The sequence below is a fragment of the Kogia breviceps genome, chromosome 16 (genome assembly GCF_026419965.1).
Source record: "Kogia breviceps isolate mKogBre1 chromosome 16, mKogBre1 haplotype 1, whole genome shotgun sequence".
In the NCBI taxonomy this organism is placed as follows: Eukaryota; Metazoa; Chordata; class Mammalia; order Artiodactyla; family Physeteridae; genus Kogia; species Kogia breviceps.
In genome coordinates this window covers 25,298,845-25,320,141 of record NC_081325.1, presented here as the reverse complement: position 1 = coordinate 25,320,141, position 21,297 = coordinate 25,298,845, and the positions used below count along the sequence as shown (strand labels likewise).

The 21,297-nt window shown below is 36.6% G+C and overlaps 1 protein-coding gene across 2 annotated transcripts in view; it reads right to left on the bottom strand.

The window, feature by feature from the left end:
* VWA8 (von Willebrand factor A domain containing 8) overlaps nt 1-21,297 on the bottom strand; it is a 345,450-nt gene that overhangs the window by 239,143 nt on the left and 85,010 nt on the right. For both annotated transcript variants that reach the window (XM_059041719.2, XM_067016182.1), the window contains exons 13-14: nt 8,060-8,220; nt 3,688-3,801 (exon numbers count right to left, since the gene is read on the bottom strand). In XM_059041719.2, coding sequence (XP_058897702.1) covers nt 3,688-3,801; nt 8,060-8,220 — 275 coding nt within the window. The remainder of the gene's footprint in view (nt 1-3,687; nt 3,802-8,059; nt 8,221-21,297) is intronic.

Here is a 21,297-nt window from a genome sequence, read left to right as displayed (position 1 = left end):
TGGTGCTTTGTGACCACCTAGAGGGGTTGGATAAGGAAGGTGGGAAGGAGGGAAGCACAAGAGGGAGAGATATGGGGACATATGTATATGTATAACTGATTTATTGTGTTATAAAGCAGAAACTAACACACCATTGTAAAGCAATTATACTCCAATAAAGATGTTAAAAAAAATTAGCCTGCATAACAAGTTGGTCTAAAGGTAACAATAATACATAATTATAACAACAATGAGAAAGAATGAAATACTGTCATTTGCAGCAATGTGAATGAACCTAGAGAATATTATGCTAAGTGAAATAATTCAGGCAAAGAAAGACAAATACTGTATGCTTTCACTTATATATGGAATCTATAAAAAACCAAAAAATACAAAACAAAAAACCAAACAAATAAACATAAACAAAAACTGACTCACAGACATAGAGATGAAACTCTTGGTTACCAGTGGGGAGAGGAAGGCGGGGAGGAGAAAGACAGGTATAGAAGACTAAGATGTACAAATTACTATGTATAAAATAAGATATAAGGATATATTGTACAGCACAGGGAATATAGCCAACAGTTTATAATAACTTTAAATGGAGTATAATCTATAAAAATATTGAATTACTATGTTGTACACCTGAAACTAAAATTATAAATCAACTATATTTCAATAAACACACACACACACGCACACACACACACACACACAGAGAGACACACACACACACAAAGTATCTGTATGATAGCTGAATACTTACTAGTTGTCTTAAAAAAAATTCAAGCCAATTTGAAAAACTTATTTTTTTGGTGCAGATAAAGTATAAACTACCTGTTTATATTTGCCAACTTTTTAAAGCACCTTGCCTTCACTAATAAGTCTCTGTGAGGTAACAAGAAAAAAAGAAAAGAGGGTCACTTCCTTGTCTGTGTTCCCACAGCATTATGTAGAGATCTCTATTGTGACATTTTAAAGTTGCATTTTAATTGTTTATTTCTATATCTACCTCTCTTCATATGCAGGCAATTACTAACTTTAGGAAAAACAAAACACATATAAGAAAAGAAAAATAACTGTAGTTAACTGAATGGTTCAGCTGTGTACAATCCTTGTGCCATGATAATAATGCAAACACTGAATGAAATTCTAAACAAAATGATTACCTAATATTTAGGAAGAATGGGAGATAGGAAGTATGTATGTGTAGTGGGCACAGGAATGGTGAAAGAGAGCTAAACTGTAATTTTCCATAGTAGGAAATCAATGGACAATGCCTGACACTGAAAAATAAATTTAAAAAGTCAATGAAAGTATACTGTTTAGTGATATGGAGGTAAATATCAAAAGAAACAGCTCAGAGTTGAAAGTGGTAGCCTCTGAGGAATACGAAACAGGAAAGTGTCCCAGGACAGATAACAGAGAACTGACATTTTTCATTAAAAGCCTTGAAAAACTACCTGGATCAAATTTCAGGCATATTTAACAATTATTTTTTTAAAAACTCAAATAAATTAAAAATAAGTGAAGGAAACTAAGCAGTGCTCTGATCTGTCTCCACCTATTCAGAGTGACTTCTGAGACAGAAGTGAGCTGGGTTTCTATTCATGGGAGTGATGAAAATCAGTAGTGATGAAGACAGGACACTTCGAGAAGGAAGGACTATTAACCAGTCTCAGTCAAATCCTGAACGTGAAGCTAAGGGCCACTTTGTTCCTGAAAGTGTTTTCATTTGTAAAACTGCTTATGACCATTAGGGAGAACTTGGGTTCTTTTCATAGAAAAGGGTTGTCATTTCCTGGACATTTGGCCAGAAGACAATGCTCCCTAAGTCCTAAGGGAAACCAATGGGCAGTCTTGCTGATAGTTACTGCCCAATTACTTTGATTCATCTCCTTGATAATATAACTGTTCCCTGATGCATGATGTAAATAATGTACAGTAGTTGAATGTTATAATTCCAAGGTATGATATGAGAGGGATCCTTATAATTTGCTTCCCTAAACACTCAACCAAACTACCTACTGGGGTAGAGGAATCTGATGATAGGCACCTCAGAAGCATAAATAGCTGTGTAATCAAGTGAATTTTAAAATAACTTATACAGAGATAGTAAGATTTAATATTTTTACTCTAGAAAAAAATTCCAAGGAAAGTTTTTTAAATTCTCCTTAAAACATAATCACAATAAGAAATATATGTAATTATCATTTGTAGGATTTTATTGTTTTAAATATGGCAGCAAGCTCTTTGGGGGAAGGGGGAACGACAATCAAATAAGATTCAATTAAGTAAATAGGAATTCCCCAAAGTAACAATCTCTACTTACATGAAAATATCCATGGAAATGAAATGAGACAGAAAATTACTTATAATTGCCAAACCTCTAAAGGAAAGTATAGTGTGCAGCTAAAAGAAATACTTTCTTTTACCTTCTTAGTTTGAAATTTTTCAAACCCGTAGAAAATTTGAAAGAATAGAATATGAACACCCATATATCCTTCACCTAGATTTCACCAATCATTAAGGTTTTACCACTTTGTGTTCTCACTCTCCCTTGCTCTGTGTGGTGTGTGTGTGTATTTGTAACCATTCATCATGTCTTTTTTTTCCCTGAAACATTTGGAAGTAAGTTGTAGAAATCTTTTCATTTTATCCCTTAAATATTTCAGCATACGGCTCCTAGGAATAGAAATAGTCTCCTTGCAAAAAAATCAATAGACAGAAACCTCAATTAAGTAGTAAGAAGGCCAGAAGTGGGAGCTCCCATGCCCTGTGACAATAGCAGAGCACAACAGGACGAAGAAAAACTTCTTTTTCTTGCCTGGCAAGAGCTCAGCCAATGAGAGACTAGCAGCCAATGTAAAGCCAATGTAAAGCAGCCAATGTAAAGCCACTACACTATGAACTCTCAATTCCTCCAATGGATTCTTTGTTCACTATAGCTCTCCCGACTTCCGTTTTCCCTCTTAGAAGAGTCCTTCCTCCTCTTCTTGTTGCATAAGGACTTGCACATGGCTTGCCATGGCTAGCGATCCTAAACTGCAGTTCTTTGTTGATCTTGAATAAACGCATTTTTGCTGGAGAAACAACTCGAAGTCTATTTGTTTTAGGTCAACTGCCTCATAAACACAGTACCATTATGATACCTAAGAAAATTAATTCAATATTATCTACACTTTCGCAATTGTCCTAAAATGTCTTTTATAGCTGTTTTCATTTCATCTCCTGATCCAGGATCCAATACAATCTCATACATTGAATTTGGCTGTTACAGCTCTGGAAGGAATGTTAAAATAAGGCACAAAGGGTAATCTTGCAACAGGTGACAAACCCCAGAAATGACTGATCACTTCCCAGGAGGGTAGGCCCAATTAACTGTGAGGCTCCCTTTTTGTTTTTTCTGAAGTGATACAAAGTTTGGGGCCAAAATTGAATTGCTCCAGACAGCAGAAGAGGGATTATCTTCTTAAAACAAATGCTCTTATAAAATGTTTAACCACTTATGTTAAAGTAAAGCTGAAAGCACAGAGTACATCTTGGATAGCAAACTCAAGTATTAAAAAGTGCCAAAACATGATCTTGTCTGGGACACAAAATTATTAAGCTGTTCAAAGATATCTTGGCTTCACCCTAGGTTTAGAAGAATAATTTTTAAAAAGGTACACTTGACAATAAGAATAAGAGTAGTATACCCCAAATTACCTCTTCTGTAGCTGCTCATCAGACATTTGTAGCTCCTCCTTTAAACGCATATATCGGTCTTCTCTCAGCAGCCTAGAGCCATCATAGAGGCTTAGCTCTCGGTCATGGATCAATCTAATGGGATAGGGGAAGGTCAGGACACAAATTAATCAGTTTTGAACATTGAAGTTATTAGAGGTAGCATCAGTCAGTTAATATTTTAGTCATATGTATTATTACTGGAAATTGAGTCTAACAATTTTGTTAAATGCACCTTTCGAAATTTTAAGTTGGCTAGTGCTGTTATACTTGGCAAAAACTGTTGGTTTCTGTACTGGAGGACAGTAGTCATGGTTACTAGATGTGAATAGGGAGGAGGAGGAGTTAGAAAGGGGAAGAAGGAAGGAAATGAAAAGAAACAGCTGATTGGTAAAGTAGCAGGATACAAAATTAAGGCATAGAAATCTTGCATTCCTATACACTAATGATGAAAAATCTGAAAGAAAAATTAAGGAAACACTCCCATTTACCACTGCAACAAAAAGAATAAAATACCTAGGAATAAACCTACCAAAGGAGACAAAAGACCTATATGCAGAAAACTATAAGACATTGATGAAAGAAATTAAAGATGATACCAACAGATGGAGAGATATACCATGTTCTTGGATTGGAAGAATCAACATTGTGAAAATGACTCTACTACCCAAAGCAATCTACAGATTCAATGCAATCCCTATCAAACTACCAGTGGGATTTTTCACAGAACTAGAACAAAAAAATTGCACAATTTGCATGGAAACACAAAAGACCCCGAATAGCCAAAGCAATCTTGAGAAAGAAAAACGGAGCTGGAGGAATCGGGCTCTGGGGATTCAGACTATACTACAAAGCTACAGTAATAAAGGCAGTATGGTACTGGCACAAAAACAGAAATATAGGTCAATGGAACAGGACAGAAAGCCCAGAGATAAATCCACACACATATGGTCACCTTACCTTTGATAAAGGAGGCAAGAATATACAATGGAGAAAAGACAACCTCTTCAATAAGTGCTGCTGGGAAAACTGGACAGCTACATGGAAAAGAATGAAATTAGAACACTCCCTAACACCATACACAAAAATAAACTCAAAATGGATTAAAGACCTAAATGTAAGGCCAGACACTATAAATCTCATAGAGGAAAACATACGCAGAACACTATATGACATAAACCACAGAAAGATCCTTTTTGACCCACCTCCTAGAGAAATGGAGACTAAAAACAAAAATAAACAAATGGGACCTAATGAAACTTAAAAGGTTTTGCACAGCAAAGGAAATCATAAACAAGACGAAAAGACAACCCTCAGAATGGGAGAAAATATTTCAAATGAAACAACTAACAAAGGATTAATCTTCAAAATTTACAAGCAGCTCATGCAGCTCAGTAACAAAAAAACAAACAACCCAATCCAAAAATGGGCAGAAGACCTAAATAGACATTTCTCCAAAGAAGACATACAGATGGCCAAGAAGCACAGGAAAAGTTGCTCAGCATCACCAATTATTAGATAAATGCAAATCAAAACTACCATGAGGTATCACCTCACGCCAGTCAGAATGGGCATCATCAGAAAATCTACAAACAAGGGATGCTGGAGAGGGTGTGGAGAAAAGGGAACCCTCTTGCACTGTTGATGGGAATGTAAATTGATACAGCCACTATGGAGAATAGTATGGAGGTTCCTTAAAAAACTAAAAATAGAACTACCATACAACCCAGCAATCCCACTACTGGGGATATACCCTGAGAAAACTATAATCCAAAAAGAGTCATGTACCACAATGTTCATTGCAGTTCTATTTACAATAGCCAGGACATGGAAGCAGCCTAAGTGTCCATCAACAGATGAATGGATAAAGAAGATGTGGCACATATATACAATGGAATATTACTCAGCCATAAAAAGAAATGAAATTGAGTTATTTGTAGTGAGGTGGATGGACCTAGAGACTGTCATACAGAGTGAAGTAAGTCAGAAAGAGAAAAACAAATACCGTACCCTAACACATATATATGGAATCTAAAAAAAAATTTAAAAATGTTATGAAGAACCTAAGGGCAAGACAGGAATAAAGACACAGACGTAGAGAATGGACTCAAGGACCCGGGGAAGGGGAGGGGTAAGCTGGGATGAAGTGAGAGAGTGGCATGGACATATATACACTACCAAATGTAAAATCAATAGCTAGTGGGAAGCAGCCACATAGCACAAGATCAGCTCGGTGCTTTGTGACCACCTAGAGGGGTGGGATAGGGAGGGTGGGAGGGAGACGCAAGAGGGAGGAGATATGGGGATATATGTATATGTATGGCTAATTCACTTTGTTATAAAGCAGAAAGTAATACACCATTGTAAAGCAATTATACTCTAATAAAGATGTTAAAAAAAAACTAACACAACATTGTAAAACAATTAAAAAAAAAAAAGAGAAACAGCTGAATGATTGACTCAGGATAACCATGAGGTAAATATTAATGAACAAGGCAGCTGGTACATATTCACTTGAGTCTAACATAACTCTTTAAGGCGTAGTATTATCAAAATATTTCTATCTTTGCAATTACAGGATTTAAAATATCTAAAATCTTTACAATGAAATAACTAATGCTATTTCATATACCAACTATGATGGGACCTAGCCATCCACAGCACAAACATTGCCTTCCAGATTTTGCAGAGGTTGAAACCTGCTGTTCTAGGTCTTAAACCAACCACTATAGTTTCCTGATGCCCACAGTACAGTCGCCCCACAGACCTCCGCTCGGTGAGCACTGAGGAGAGGAGAGACTGCATAATGCAGAGGTTAAGAGCATGGGCAGGGCTTCCCTGGTGGCGCAGTGGTTGACAGTCCTCCTGCCGATGCAGGGGACACGGGTTCGTGCCAGGTCCGGGAAGATCTCAGTGGAGTCACTCAGACCTGGCTTCAAGTCCCAGCCCTGTACCTTATTAGCTGAATGGACTGGGAAGGGGAAGAGCTAATCCACCTGTTTACATTTTATCTTTTATAAAACTAGGGCAATAATACCAACCTCACGGTACTGCTGTGAAAATTGAACAGCTAATGTAAGGCACATGCTTAGCATAGTTGTTCTCAATCTTAGCTGCACATTAGAATCTACTGGGAAGCAGTTTAAAATGCCAATGTCCAGGCCTAATTCTGGATCAATTACATCAGAATTTGAGGAGGTGGAGCCCAGGCATCAGTGATTTTTAAGCCTCATTCCCACAGGGAGATTCCACGGTTACGAATCTGAGAAACACTGGCTTAGCATAATGCCTGGTGTAGAGAAAGTACTCAATTAATGGTAGCTGCTGCTGCTATTACCACTACTTGGCCTAACAGGCAAGAGATAGCCAGTAAAAGGAGGCAGTAGGTATTATTTTGTTTGTGTTTGCATTTGCCTGTTTAGAAGAGAAAAATACTGTAAATCTATAGAATGTTTATGGTAAATCACTGGAAGTTTGTGATTATTACTTTTAAGTGCTCTCAAATTGCATCGGGATTAACTCAGTGTTCTTAGAATCCTTAATTACACTCAGTATTTGCATCTTGTCAAGGACAAAAAACTTTTGAATGGTTAGTTGGGAAACTAGATTATTTCACTTATTTGAAATTTCCCAATAAGTTAAAATTTAGATTTAAAAGTTAAAAACAATGTCTACAAGTGATAGAATCAAGATGTAACAAACAAACAAAAATGGTATCATTAATCTCCCGAAGTGACACAAGATGGGAATATTTTCCATGAAAGTTACACATGAAGTCTTAACATTAAAGAGAAGTTAACTAGGAATGTGTGGATATTTGACCCACCTAAACTGAAATAAGAAAACAACAGTGACACAAATGTTCAAGTTTGTAAACACAAAGTGAACTTTAGCCTATAGAAAATATAATCAAAGAGCTATTATACATTTTATATAAGGAACTATATTTTCTCTCTCAAAAAAAGAATGCCAACAATATCACCAATAATTTAGATTTAGGATTGAAAAGGAGTTTGTAAACAGTGAAGCTTTGACAAACTGCAGAAACTTCAGCTGTATGACTTATTGCATATATCTATCAACATATATAAAGTTTCAAAATTACTACTTAAAAGTTTTCTTTTTTCAGCTCTTACACACAGAATTTTGCTATGGCGGGAGCTCTTCCCAAAATGTACATTATTTGAAGTTTTACTCTACTGTGCTTAAAACAATAAAAACATCTGGTGTTCTACTTGGATATAGAATTATAAATTCCTCAGGGACTATGTAACCCAGTTTAAATTAGAAGACTGAGAAAGTTCCACGTCTGCTGCTTACGAGGTGTGTTTTTGTGTGTGTGACTCATACAGACCTTTGTAATACAGCGAATGTACCCGCGTTGACTCTGTGAATGCCATCCAAAAGGACCAGCTTCCCTTCCAGAGCAGCATTTACAAGGGGTGAGGACCGCCAGGCAGTGTCTCCATTTGGAAGCGTGTATCTCTGCTGTAGCAGCTCACGCGCTGTCATATCCTGAAACCAATCCCCAACACCCACCAAAGAAAATGCAGAATTAATTTTAAAGACATGGAGGATAGTTTCTTTAGCTTTAGAGTTACCTCTCTCTGAATATAACATTCCATACAACAACTGGGGAGTCATTTTCTCCAATCCAAAGAGAAAGATATTCAGAAGCTTTTCTTAGTCATTTGAATTTTTTTCCTATTACTCAGCCACATAATATAGTACGTGTTTGGTTTGGTTTTGTTTTTCTTCTCTATTTTATTTAGCATTTTCCCCCTCTTTTAAAATGTTCACTTGGTATCTATACAGATGACAGCAGTAATTTCTACCCAACTTTAATCGGCTTTACTCCTGAAAGGGCCAAAACATATGGATTCCTTTTTAAGCATTAGAGGCCATACAAACTCATTGGGAGGAGATGCTTATCAATGATGTGCATTTTCTTGCAGTTGAGTTCTCCCGAAAAGCCATGCTAGGAACCACCACAGTGACTCATTTAAAGAGGCTTGAAAATGGAGGAAACTGAGGAGGACAGCCATCAGATGAGGTACAGGAATTGACAAACAATAGCATGGCACTTATAAGCAATTTGTTTAAATTAATTTTTATTGGAGTACAGTTGATTTACAATGTTGTGCAATTTTTAAAAGCACATACCCAATGTACTAGTGCTAAAACAGTGTAACAGGTCTAAGCAAGCTATTAATAGTAGTGGCATATAAACATCTACTTACTGTAAAAAATTTTGGTGCTATATAATATGAATAATTTTTTCTTACATGTGTTATTGTTGAAGATAGTAAGTTTTTTTGTGCTATCAACTTCAGATAAATTCTGTAACACTTATATCAAACAAAAGTTAAACATTTAGTCAATTTTATCCAAAAATTTAAAGGCTTTTGTAAATGCTTTGATACCCAACTCCAGTCTTAAGAAGGTAGAAAGTGAATGAATTTGTTCATATTCACAGTGGCAACAAATCTGTATTGAAATCAAGATTAAAATGTAAGTCTTGGGCTTCCCTGGTGGCGCAGTGGTTGAGAGTCCGCCTGCCGATGCAGGGGACACGGGTTCATGCCCCGGTCCGGGAAGATCCCACATGCTGCGGAGCAGCTGGGCCCGTGAGCCATGGCCGCTGAGCGTGCACGTCTGGAGCCTGTGCTCCGCAACGGGAGAGGCCACAACAGTGAGAGGCCCGCGTACCGCAAAAAAATAAAATAAAATAAAATAAAAATGTAAGTCTTGATCATTTCAATTTTCTCACTATCAAAAAAGTACTGACTTAGGAAGTATAAATAGGCTTATATTGAATCATAATGACACTTGAGAAACAATAATATTCAAACTGATGAAATAAAAATTCAGGGACTTCCCTGTTGGCGCAGTGGTTAAGAATCCCCCTGCCAATGCAGGGGACACGGGTTCAAGCCCTGGTCCGGGAAGATCCCACATGCCTCAGAGCCACTAAGCCCATGCACCACAACTACTGAGCCTGTGCTCTAGAGCCCGTGAGCCACAACTACTGAGCCCGCGTGCCACAACTACTGAAGCCCACGCGGCTAGAGCCCGTGCTCTGCAACAAGAGAAGCCACCACAATGAGAAGCCCGCGCACCACAACGAAGAGTAGCCCCCGCTTGCCGCAACTAGAGAAAGCCCACACGCAGCAACGAAGACCCAAAGCAGCCAAAAATAAATAAATATATAAATAAATCAATAAATTAAAAAAATAAAATAAAGAAAAATTCACATTTTAAGGCAAGACAAGAAAAATGTAAATGTAAATTTTTTCTCTGCCCGTTTGGGCCTCCTCTCTCCCCTCTAGTGTGCATTTTGCATCTGCTTTATGCCTTAACCAGGCCTCCCCAATGGCAGAAAGGCCTACTTAATCATAAAGATCAATTTTTCTTCTTCTGGGGCCAACCATGTAACTCCTTAGAAGATAGCATTCCTTTCTCAATCCTGTGACGGGTCACAATGACCCATCACTCGCTCACCTTGTATGTGCAAACATCTCCGTTGAACTTCATGTACAAAGCCAATATAGCATTTTCCTTAAAGACAGTGATTGGTGCAGAACAGACTGATCAGATGACTGGGGAGATACTGGGTGGCATCTAATGGAAGTTTAAGAACTTAAATACTTACTTATTAATGTTACTATCTATGTTTCTTATATTCTGTCTATTTTACAAGATTACTGTTTCCTGCATTACCAAAGGTGTGACTGAGCCTCAGATAAAATTAATGATGATTAGGTGCCTTGAAATGATTGATCAAATATATAGTTCTATCAATACAGTTCTATATATCAATGATTGTAATAGTGTAACTCTAATATGGGAAGAAGCAACAAGAGGACTCCCTTTTCCTAGACCAAAACTGACTAGCAAGCTAGGTAGTTCAGAGGCTTTTGGCAACTGCTAACAGGGCCTAGTCCAGCTATAGCACATTGAGTGACCTGTGAACGAAATCCTTGCCTGGCCTGAGAATGAGCATTCCTATCGCCATGGGACAAACTGGTCACATAATGCCTCCCAAGCCTTGGTCAAAATTAAGACTAAAAGGGAAGGGGTTGTAAAATAAAGAATGTTGCCCACCATCCAGTGCTACAAGAATCACGTCAGTAATCACTGCAGCCGCTGACCTACAATACACCCTAAAAGGACTTCAGGGTGAAGGTCAGGATAAGGCACTTTGTGCTCTGGGGAAACTGACACAACTGGCCTTCAGGTGGTTAGATATTTTCAGAAGAAATTTTTTATGAACCTGGGTTCTTGCATTTCCCCATACTTAGAAAAACACTAAAACTATTAACTAAGATGTCTGTTCCTCATGACGAGCAGCAACCTTCTACTGAGATGTGTGCTTGACTGCAGGTATCCCCTTTGGCAAAAATCACACACACACTGACCTCTCCCTTCACCTCTTCGGAACAGTTCTCAGAGCTCTCTGAGACTGTCTCCTGGGTTATAATCCTCATGTTGGCTCGAGTAAAATTTTCCGTTTCTTCCTTAGATTGACTATTGATTCATTTTTTTCATTGACAAAACTCAGCAACATAGCCCTAAAAATCCGACTTTGACACATTATCAAAATCTGGCTTAACTCATTAATGTTATCTAATTTTTCAACTATGAATTTTAAATTCTATGCAATTTATATGAGCATGTAAGACTAAACCTATCCTCATCATCAGTGTTTACTGAGATGATTCATGGTGAAAATGAGCTTATTCACACTCGTGGCTATGCTACAGAACCGGAAATGGATCACTCTTGCAGAAAAATAGGACAAATCAAAATAAATGTTGCTGTTTCATTTTCATAATTGAATTATGAAAAATATCAAATATATATATAAATCTTTTTTAAAATTAATATAAAAACAGGTAAATTTAAAGAAAACTCTTGGTATTAATTATTCCAGAAAAACAGTCAGTATAGAGTTACATTACATATTGTCCTAGAGCATAAAACAAACAGAAAACATGTTTTAGCACAGAGGTTCTAAGTCAAGATATGTATCAGAAACAGCTGGAGGAAATTCTGGAAAATATATTGATAGAAGCTTAGGCCTTATCACCCTGAAGATTTGGATTCAGTAGATCCAAGGTGGGGCTTACCACCTATTTTTTATTAAACATTACATAGGTGATATCTTAAATGACTCCCAGGTGGGAAGCACTGCTTTAAAAAAGAGACATTAACTTAATGTGAAACTTTGTCTCATTTATTTATACTCCTTCTTTATTATGATGGGAATTATGAGATTGCAGGAAGATATATACTAATAAAATGTATAACAAAGTAGTATAAATTAAAAGGTGAAAAATAAAGAAGGAAAAAAAAGGAAAGAGTAGGCCTTATTTCCTTTAAGCATTTCTATTGATATTCAGAAAGCAGGTAACATGAAGAAGGTATCCCACTGAAACCATATTGTTAAAGAAATGATTGGGGGTTAATTTTGAAAATCCCAGCTTCAGACCAAAAACACATGGTTTTCTAACCCAACTTTTGCATGGGCCCAAGAAGAGGAGATGAGGATTGTGACTCTGGCATAAGAGGTTCGAACTCCTAAGGAGCCGAGTCTAGCAACTGGTAACATTTTTTTTTTTTTTTTTGCGGTACACGGGCCTCTCACTGTTGTGGCCTCTCCCGTTGCTGAGCACAGGCTCTGGACGCGCAGGCTCAGCGGCCATGGCTCACGGGCCCAACCGCTCCGCATCATGTGGGATCCTCCCGGACCGGGGCACGAACCCGTGTCCCCTGCATCGGCAGGCGGACCCTCAACCATTGCGCCACCAGGGAAGCCCCTTTTTTAAAATTTTGACAGAGAAAATTCCTCACTCTCATACCAACACATCCTAAATCACCATTCTGTACAAGATATAAAAAAGCACTACTTCATTTTGTAGTGATGGATGATTCCAAAGTACATTCATATCTTGTTAATTCACACAATGTCTACAATACTTGCCTCATTCAAATAAGTAAATATTTACTAATAAAGATGATGAGAAAGACAACCCGTATGTACGGCTCCCCTTTTCCAACCTAGCAGTTGGAGACTCCCTTTTACTGACTGAAGTAAACTGAAATAATTATTTGCTGCTACACAACAAGCAGTAATAGACCAACAGAATTCAAAGCTATTAATGCCAACCACAACTACAGACCAGAAATACTTCCCTTTTTTTCAATCTTCAGAGGGTAAAAAATGGAAAACACCTGGCATTTATTAAAAGACTAGCTCAGTTCAGTTTCATCATATCAAGTCTCTGCATACTATCATGTGAAAAAGAGCCATTCTTCATTTCTAATATATCTGTGCATTAGAATAAAAACCTTCCTACGGGAAAAAAAGTATCCTGTTTAATAAAAGTAGTTGGTTTTCATAATTAAGATCCTGTATTGGGAGAAAAGATGAAAATTCCAGCTTTTCCTTAAAAAGATAATTGCCCCCACTTTCCATAATATTAGTTATAATAAGAAATTATTTTCAATCGGGTGAAAGTTATTTTCCATTGTGTGAAAGTGCAAGGACACCAAAGTAAAACTGAACTTTCACAGAACAACTGAACCTAGATCAACAGAATTTTTTTAGAACAGTCTGAAATGGGTCAGTAACATGATTTCAATATCAAACTAATCTTTAAAATGGAGTAACAGCTTTTTCAAATGTTTCTGTCTATAGAATTTTTGGGTTTTAGTACCATGAAGTTGTTTTAATATCCTTACTTATTTTAACATATACTGTAACATGGAATTGTTAAAAAAATATATATCATTTCCTTATTCTTCCTGCCTACACACACACCCCTAAAGCAAGTGGAAAGACAAACTTTTAAGAAGAAATGTGCTTATTCCATACGAGTGTTTTGAAAGCACACTAATAAAAATCAAGAAAGATGAATGCCCTCAGTTTTGCATATATTTTTCTTATCCTTGAAACCTTTGAACTTAAGAGAATAAAAATAGCACTAATGATATCATAGAGGCCGAACCATTTCCTCTTTCTGTTTCCTTAAAAAATTTAAAAATAACAGGACACGAAAACTAGTTCCTTTAGAGCCACCATTGTCTAAACTTAAACATTTCTCCTCCTCATTCAGATCCCTGGAAAACATCCATATATGTATATTAAGATTCTGTGTCATTTGGAATTTTGCTCTTTTGATTTGCAACAGAGAAACCCTACTAAAACTAAAAATGTCCTATTAAAATGAGAAGCATAAATGCACAAAATGTAACAGAGAATATAAATTTGAACCCTAAAGCAATTATATACCTTAAATGTTTTTAGGACCTTTGAATGGTATACATTAATTTTTCTGAGATTCCCTTGAGAAACCTGGATATAAGTAATTAGTTTAATAAATAACTGCAAAAAGTGGCTACCAGAAAATATCCTGCCAGTAGTATAAAATACTAAGAGAATCTGGGATTTAAGGGAATAAAAGAATACACCAAGACTAGCTGATGCAAGCCACCAACTTTACAATAGGGATTAATTATGTCCATAACTATTAGTGTCAGAATACTGCATAAATATTGCATAAACACAGAATATTAATAACTTTTAGGTCCCAAAATAGAAATGAAGCCATTATTTACAGTCTAAGCACACTCCGTGAACAAAATGCAAGGCGTGCTGCCAACATTCCTGTGTCATTTATGTTTGATCTCAAACAAAAAGGCCTCTCATTTTACATACACTGTAAAATTATTTGTAAACTCTTCCATGCTTCTTCCTAAAGTTCTTTTTTAAGCAACTATTTTTAACCTGTCACCCATATAATAAATGCTTCCTTTACGTATATAATGATGGCATTAGAAGACTACCATGATTGTTTTCAGTTACTCTGCTATTAATGGAAGAAGTCGATTTTTATTCATTTATAGCTCTCTTTACTGTAACCAGTGGGATCTATTTCAAGATGATCTACTCTAAAGATTTATTCCATGAACATAGAACAAAATTATTCTGATTGAAGCTAACTAGAAGTCAAACCCACTATGTCACAACTGACCCAACCAAAGGACATCTTAATACAGTCATTCAATAAAATATAAAGTCAAGTTCAGTGTAAGTGCAAATAATGTAATATGTATTCCAAGAAGACACCCAATCAAATCCCTCTACTATCCTTGCTGTAGTACAGTGGCTAGAAAACTAAAAACATCATTTCTTAGATGCCTTTGCAGCTAGAGTTCTGTACGCGACCCAGGTTCTACCAAGCATTCTCCCACACACAAAACTGGGAACTGAAAAAACTCGCAGTGAGAGTGCAGTGCCAGCCAGCACAAGGAAACTCGCTCTTCTAGAAAGCTATGGCTGAAGTTCTCCAGGCTCTGTCATTCCTAACTGGGTAAAATCTAAACACTGTGCCCTATCTCTCCCAGAAATTCTGTAAGCTACGTAATACTCTGTAATAAAACCCTCTCAGTTTTAGACAGCCAAAATGGATTCTATTGTCCACAACAAAAATCACAACCTAAGGATAATAATTTTTTACAAGTAAACCAACGTTATGAAAGCTTGTTTAGAAATGTTCATGGACAACTACATATATAAAAGAGGGTAAGAACAGTTTCAAAAAGGAAGGCAAAAAGCAGTGATGTTATAGAGTAAAGAAAAGATGTTATAGAGTAAAATCCCAGGACACACAACTGAAGAACACATTTTATTCAAATGGTACTGCAAACTTTGCTACATTTTATCACAAATGTTTGACTCAGGAGAACAGGTGGGAAAGTAGCAATCAATTCTAGTTTAAATAATATTTGCCTTATAATAATTATTGGGTTGGCCAAAAAGTTTGCTTGTTCCTTAACATCTTACGGAAAAACCCCAAACAAACTTTCTGGCCAACCCAATAGTAACAAAGTATAAAATCAAAGTTGTGGTATGTGCTAATAACCCGTTCAGTATTCAGTAAAGACACATGGAGCAGTTATAGCATTTGGCCTCACTCAACAACACTCAAATCCCTTCTAGTCAGCCAACTTGGAAAGTATCACAGTTGAAAGAATGGGTACAGTATAAGGAAAGCTGGGTTTTCAATTCCAGTTCTGTGACTTATGATAAATGGGTGAAGTGAGTAAGATATCTTTATAATTAAATGAGATAATGTCTGGCACCTAGTGGGTATTTAATAATAGCTGAATCTGAATCAATTGAAGAAACAAAATCCTAATACATTAACATTTAAGTCTAACAATAAATCTAAGTTAATAGTTCAGGACACTAATAAAAGTATAAAAACAATGCTGTATGACAAAAGAAATTCTTGTCTTAGAATTTAAAGTAAAGGTAATATTGAAACATAAAAATTAGTAAAGAAAAGTTGACAGAGCTGATCCTTTAAAAATAATGTAAATTTTTCAAAATTTATTTATCCATTCCTTCATATGCTGATTGTCTACTACATGCAAGTCACTGATCCAGGTGCTGAGGATACAGCACTGAAAAAGATAAACATGGATCTTACATTCCAGGGTGAAGAGAACAAAAATAGACAAAGGAAAGGGAACTAAGGATGAGAAGGAAGGGAGGGAGGGAGGAGATGCAAATAAAAAAAAATATACCATGGGAATTCCCTGGAGGTCCAGTGAGCAGGACTCTGCTCTTTCACTGCTGAGTGAGTGGGTTCAATCCCTGATCAGGGAACTAAGATCCTGCAAGCCGTGTAGTGCAGCAAAAAATATATATATATGTGTGTGTGTATATATATGTAGTGGTCAGTGCTGCACAGAAAATGTCGGGTAATGTGATAGCAAATGGCTCCATGGGTCAAGGATGCTTTCTCTAAGTATACTGAAGCCATGGTGATTTAAATGATAAAATGATTTAAATGATAAATGAACAAGCAAAATACTGCATGCAATCACTTGTACATGGAATCTTAAAAAAAAAAAAGTCAAACTCTTAGAAATAGACAGTAGAAGAGTGGTTGTCAGGGACTGAGGGGTGGGGGAAATAGGAAGAGGTTGGTAAAAGGGTACAAAGTTTCAGGTATAAGATGAATTAAGATCTGAGTATATAATATAAAACATAGTGACTATAGTTGATAACTCTGTATCACATAATTGAAATTGGCTAAGAAAATAGAACTTCAGTGTTATCCTGAGAGTGAGCTTGCATGCCTGAGAGAGGAATAAGTTCTATTAATGTCCAACTGACATAACAGATGTGTTCTTAAAAACTCTATAAAGTAAAATTTCATATGCCAAATGCGTTTTCCAGCAAATTCTCAAAAATGGGTCCAGGGACGGTGGGTTAGAGCTACTGGAGATGTCCATAGCTATAGCAGATCCTGCAAAAAGCAAATGATGTTAAACTAACAATTGGCTGTGGGGTGGGTATGGCGGATGGGGAGAAAGCTAAGAAGTGTGCCGTGGCTGCAATACTCGACAACGCTTTCTATTGGCTTAATGTGTCCCTTTTGGAACCTTCCTCACAAAACTAAAGCTGCTCTCTCTGAATCGCTCCCCCATGGGAGATACTGTGCAGCAAACACCTTTCACTATGTGGGAGAGAAGGAAGAGTTAATGGATTCAGGGAGCATCATTGAGGATAAACATGGAGTCTCCTGCTTGAAGCAGCACTGAAAAAGGTTTGCTAAGGTTAAAGAAACAGACTGCTGAAGGTAGCAGGGCAACCCTCCCACCCTGTCCATCTTCCCACCTATGTGAGGACATAATGGGCACCACTCCTCACCTGCACAGAGGCTGCCAGCCTGCAGCTACCTGAATCTGCAAGAGCTTCAGGGAACCACAGGAAATGAACAGCAAGGATCCCAGGAGCTGGGCTGGCCAAGGTCCCTCTTCAGGTTGTTAATTTCTCAACAGTAGTCAATAGACTGTAAAATCAGGATTTTCACAGCTTTTACTAGCTTAAACCCCAAGCTACTTCAGCTCAGTTCCCAGAGGCACTAGTTGAACTCTGCCTGTTAATGCCTTTCCCTTTGCTGTTCTTTTTGACTATCTCGCTGGTTCAGCCAAATGGTTTTCAGTTCAGACACCTCAGAAAGCGCTGTTTCTACTATGAGACTGGTTTGTAAATCAGCAATAAAATTGAATATATTCAGAAAATGGGCTGAATCCTGAGTAATTGGGGTTTTTTTAATAGTGGAAGAATAGAAAAAAAAAGCACTTAGAAATCATAAAAGGCAACTAGATGACATAGCTGAGAAGTCCATATTTACTTTTTATTTCCAAGAATAAAACATATTTATAAAATATACTGTACTTACAGAAATTTGTGAAAGTCAAAATCAAATCAAAGTTATGGGGCTTCCCTGGTGGCTCAGCGGTTAGGAATCCACCTGCCAATGCAGGGGACACAGGTTCGAACCCTGGTCCGGGAAGATCCCACATGCCGTGAAGCAGCTAAGCCCATGCGCCACAGCTACTGAGCCTGCACTCTAGAGCCCGTGAGCCACAACTACGGAGCCCACATGCCGCAACTACTGAAGCCAATGCGCCTGGAGCCCATGCTCTGCAACAAGAGAGGCCACCGCAATGAGAAGCCCATGCACCACAAGGAAGAGAAGGCCCTGCTCGCCACAACTGGGGAAAGCCCACGCACAGCAATGAAGACCCAACACAGCCAAAAATTAATTAATTAATTAAAAAATCAAATCAAAGTTATATCCTCTTTCTTTTCTTTCTTGACATGTTCCCCATAAGAATATAAATACATAACTTCATCATTAATCTCACTAACCTTTAGCAAATCCTTACTCTTACAGTGATCTCTGGTGACTATAAATTCCTGAAGACCCTTAAAAGATTGCCCTAAGACCCCTAATCAAAACTACTGTAAAGTACATTTAAAACAAAAGTCCTAACTAATGGAGATGGTCAAGCATAACAATTTGTTCTCAACAACAGTACTGTGACTTCATCACACAGTGTCCTTAAGTTTGGAGCTATTCTACAGAGAATCCTCAAATTTGAAATTCTTTCTCTCTTCAAGTTTATGGATCCTATGTTTCTGGATCACCAAGAATGGTAAATGAAATACCTTTCAGGCTGGAATTCCTTATTTGGTAGGATTCCTTGGTTACTTTTGTTTTCTTCCTTGAGCGAATGGATTTGGTCTTACTGTAATGTTTATTTTTATACACACGCCCAAAGGCCTCCTAGTGTGTTTTTATAAATCTAATAAATACCTCATGATAACTAAATTTGTTAATGTAACACAAAAGTTGTTGCCCATTACTTAAAATGTACACTGTTTCAATTAAATAAGGAGTCTAGTACATACTTGCAAAGTTATAAAAGATTTGAATATCATGTTTGGATACTTTTTTTTAAAAAAAAAGCAAATGTAAAACTTCCTGCCTTTCAAATGGCAAATTTATGCAAATACAACAAGATGAACCTTTATAACATATATTGCACAGGTAAACTTTAAGATACACTTTGCGTTTTTAGAATATATAAGTTTAATAAGTTATCAAGTTGAACCAGCAAATAGCCTACCTTTTCAATACATAACTTTGTACTATGTCCTATCATATTAACACTCCAAGTACTTCTAATTGCAAGCTTAACATAAAATACTACAACTGTCATTACACTCAGCTTTTGAGATGATTTCTCCATCAAAACAAGACCCTAAGATACGTTTCACAAAGTTTCAATTATAAAAATAATAAATACACTGTTGAGATGGACTTTTATCAGTTGAAAACAACCATTGATTTTTGCAAACTCCTCCATTCCTCCTTTCTATTATGTTGTTTTTGAAAAGCTAGCAAGTAGAAAAATAGACCAATACTGAAAAACAAACTGTGATGTAACAAGAACACTAGCATTCTAAAGCAAATCAAGCTAATGTGAAGGAAAGCATTCCAAATAAAAACAGATGATACTTTTAGGGCTTCAACCCAGTTTCCTCTCATCTCAGAGTGAGTCTCATTGTCTGTTACGTACTGTTTTTAAAGATGCAGAGTCTAGTAGGCAAGAAAATGACTTGAAAATTAATAAGCTAGGACCTGTTATAGAAGCTTTGTTTGAGGTATAAACTCTGGCACTTAACCTTTCTCATCCTTAATTCTGAAAGCCAGGAAATACCACTTTACTGGCCTATCTTAGAGTAATTATAAATTTTAGTAAATAACTTGAATCACTTCAAAGAGGCTGCAAAAAGCTATTATTAAATTGTCACAAAATTTTATGTTTGCAAAACACAGGAAGTACACAGAAAATTGTAATTCTAAAACTGAAATGAATTTGTCTCAAAACAGCCTCCTGCCTTATCCTATAAGAACTAATTAGTTCTCAAAAATCAGAAATTGATCTAAATAATTCTATTGCTTTTCTGCATTAGAGAACGCTATAAATGGAAAAGTTCTTAAATGTCTTTGATGGGGAGAATGACAACAATGTTTGAATAATCACATCTATCCCTTACATACTTAAAAATAAAAGTCATTCTACTTAAAATAATTTAAGATTTCCCAAGCCTCTAGGATGGTGCATATTCAACTGAGTATCTTCTTTATGCCAAGCCCTATGCTGTGGTCTAACCTGCTGCATTCTCAATCCTGTTAGACCCAACCCTATTTTATAAAGACCCCCATTTTATAAACAATATTTTGTAATTTTTGCTTTATAGCCTTGAAAAAATCCATAGGTAATATAATATACCTATACACATGATTTCAAAAAAAATTCAGGATAACGCCTACATTTACTATAGGGAAAATAACTTGTTAAAACATAATACACACTTCAACAAATGTATGGGCACAGCTACACCAAAAAATATCATGAAGTTGGATGCTTGCAGCTACATGTAGAATCACTATGCATATGAAAACTATATAGACTGAAAGAGGTGTGCTACATTTGTAACTCAAATACCATCTGTGGTGTGATCTTCCAGAATGGTCAGTGTAGTAGGCAGAATAATACCCTCCACAAAGATATCCATATCCTAATCCCCAGAACCTGTGACTATGTTACCTTACATAGCCAAAGGAACTCTGCAGACCTAGTTAAATTAATGACCTTGAGATGGAGAGATTATTCTGGATTAACCGTGCGGGCCCAATCTTATAATTTGAGTCCTTAAGGTTGGAAGATGTTTCTCAGCTGTGGTCAGAAAGAGAGATGGCAGCTTGAGAAAGACCCAGTACTCCACTGCTGGTTCTAAAATATAAGGGGTTATGTGCAAGAACTGGACAGAGGTCAATCTAGAAGCTGAAAAAGGCATGAGTGAGTTAAGGCATGAGTTAAGACATCCTCCTTAACCTGGGTATAGGGAAAGGCTTTCTAGCCATGACTCAAAATCTAGATGCAATAAAATAAAATATTAATAAATTTAACTACAAATTTTTTTAATTTACAAGGCAAAAACTAATTTATTCATAAATAAAATCAAAGTATAACTGACAAACAGAGAAAAATACATGCAAGATATATCACAGATAAAAAGCAAATATGCCTAATATTAGAAACTTAAAAATTGAGAGGGAAAAAAGACCAAAAACGTAGTAGAAAAATGGGCAAAAGAAATGAACAGATAATATACTAAGGACCATAATAATGGCCCTTAAAAATAGGAAAGATTTT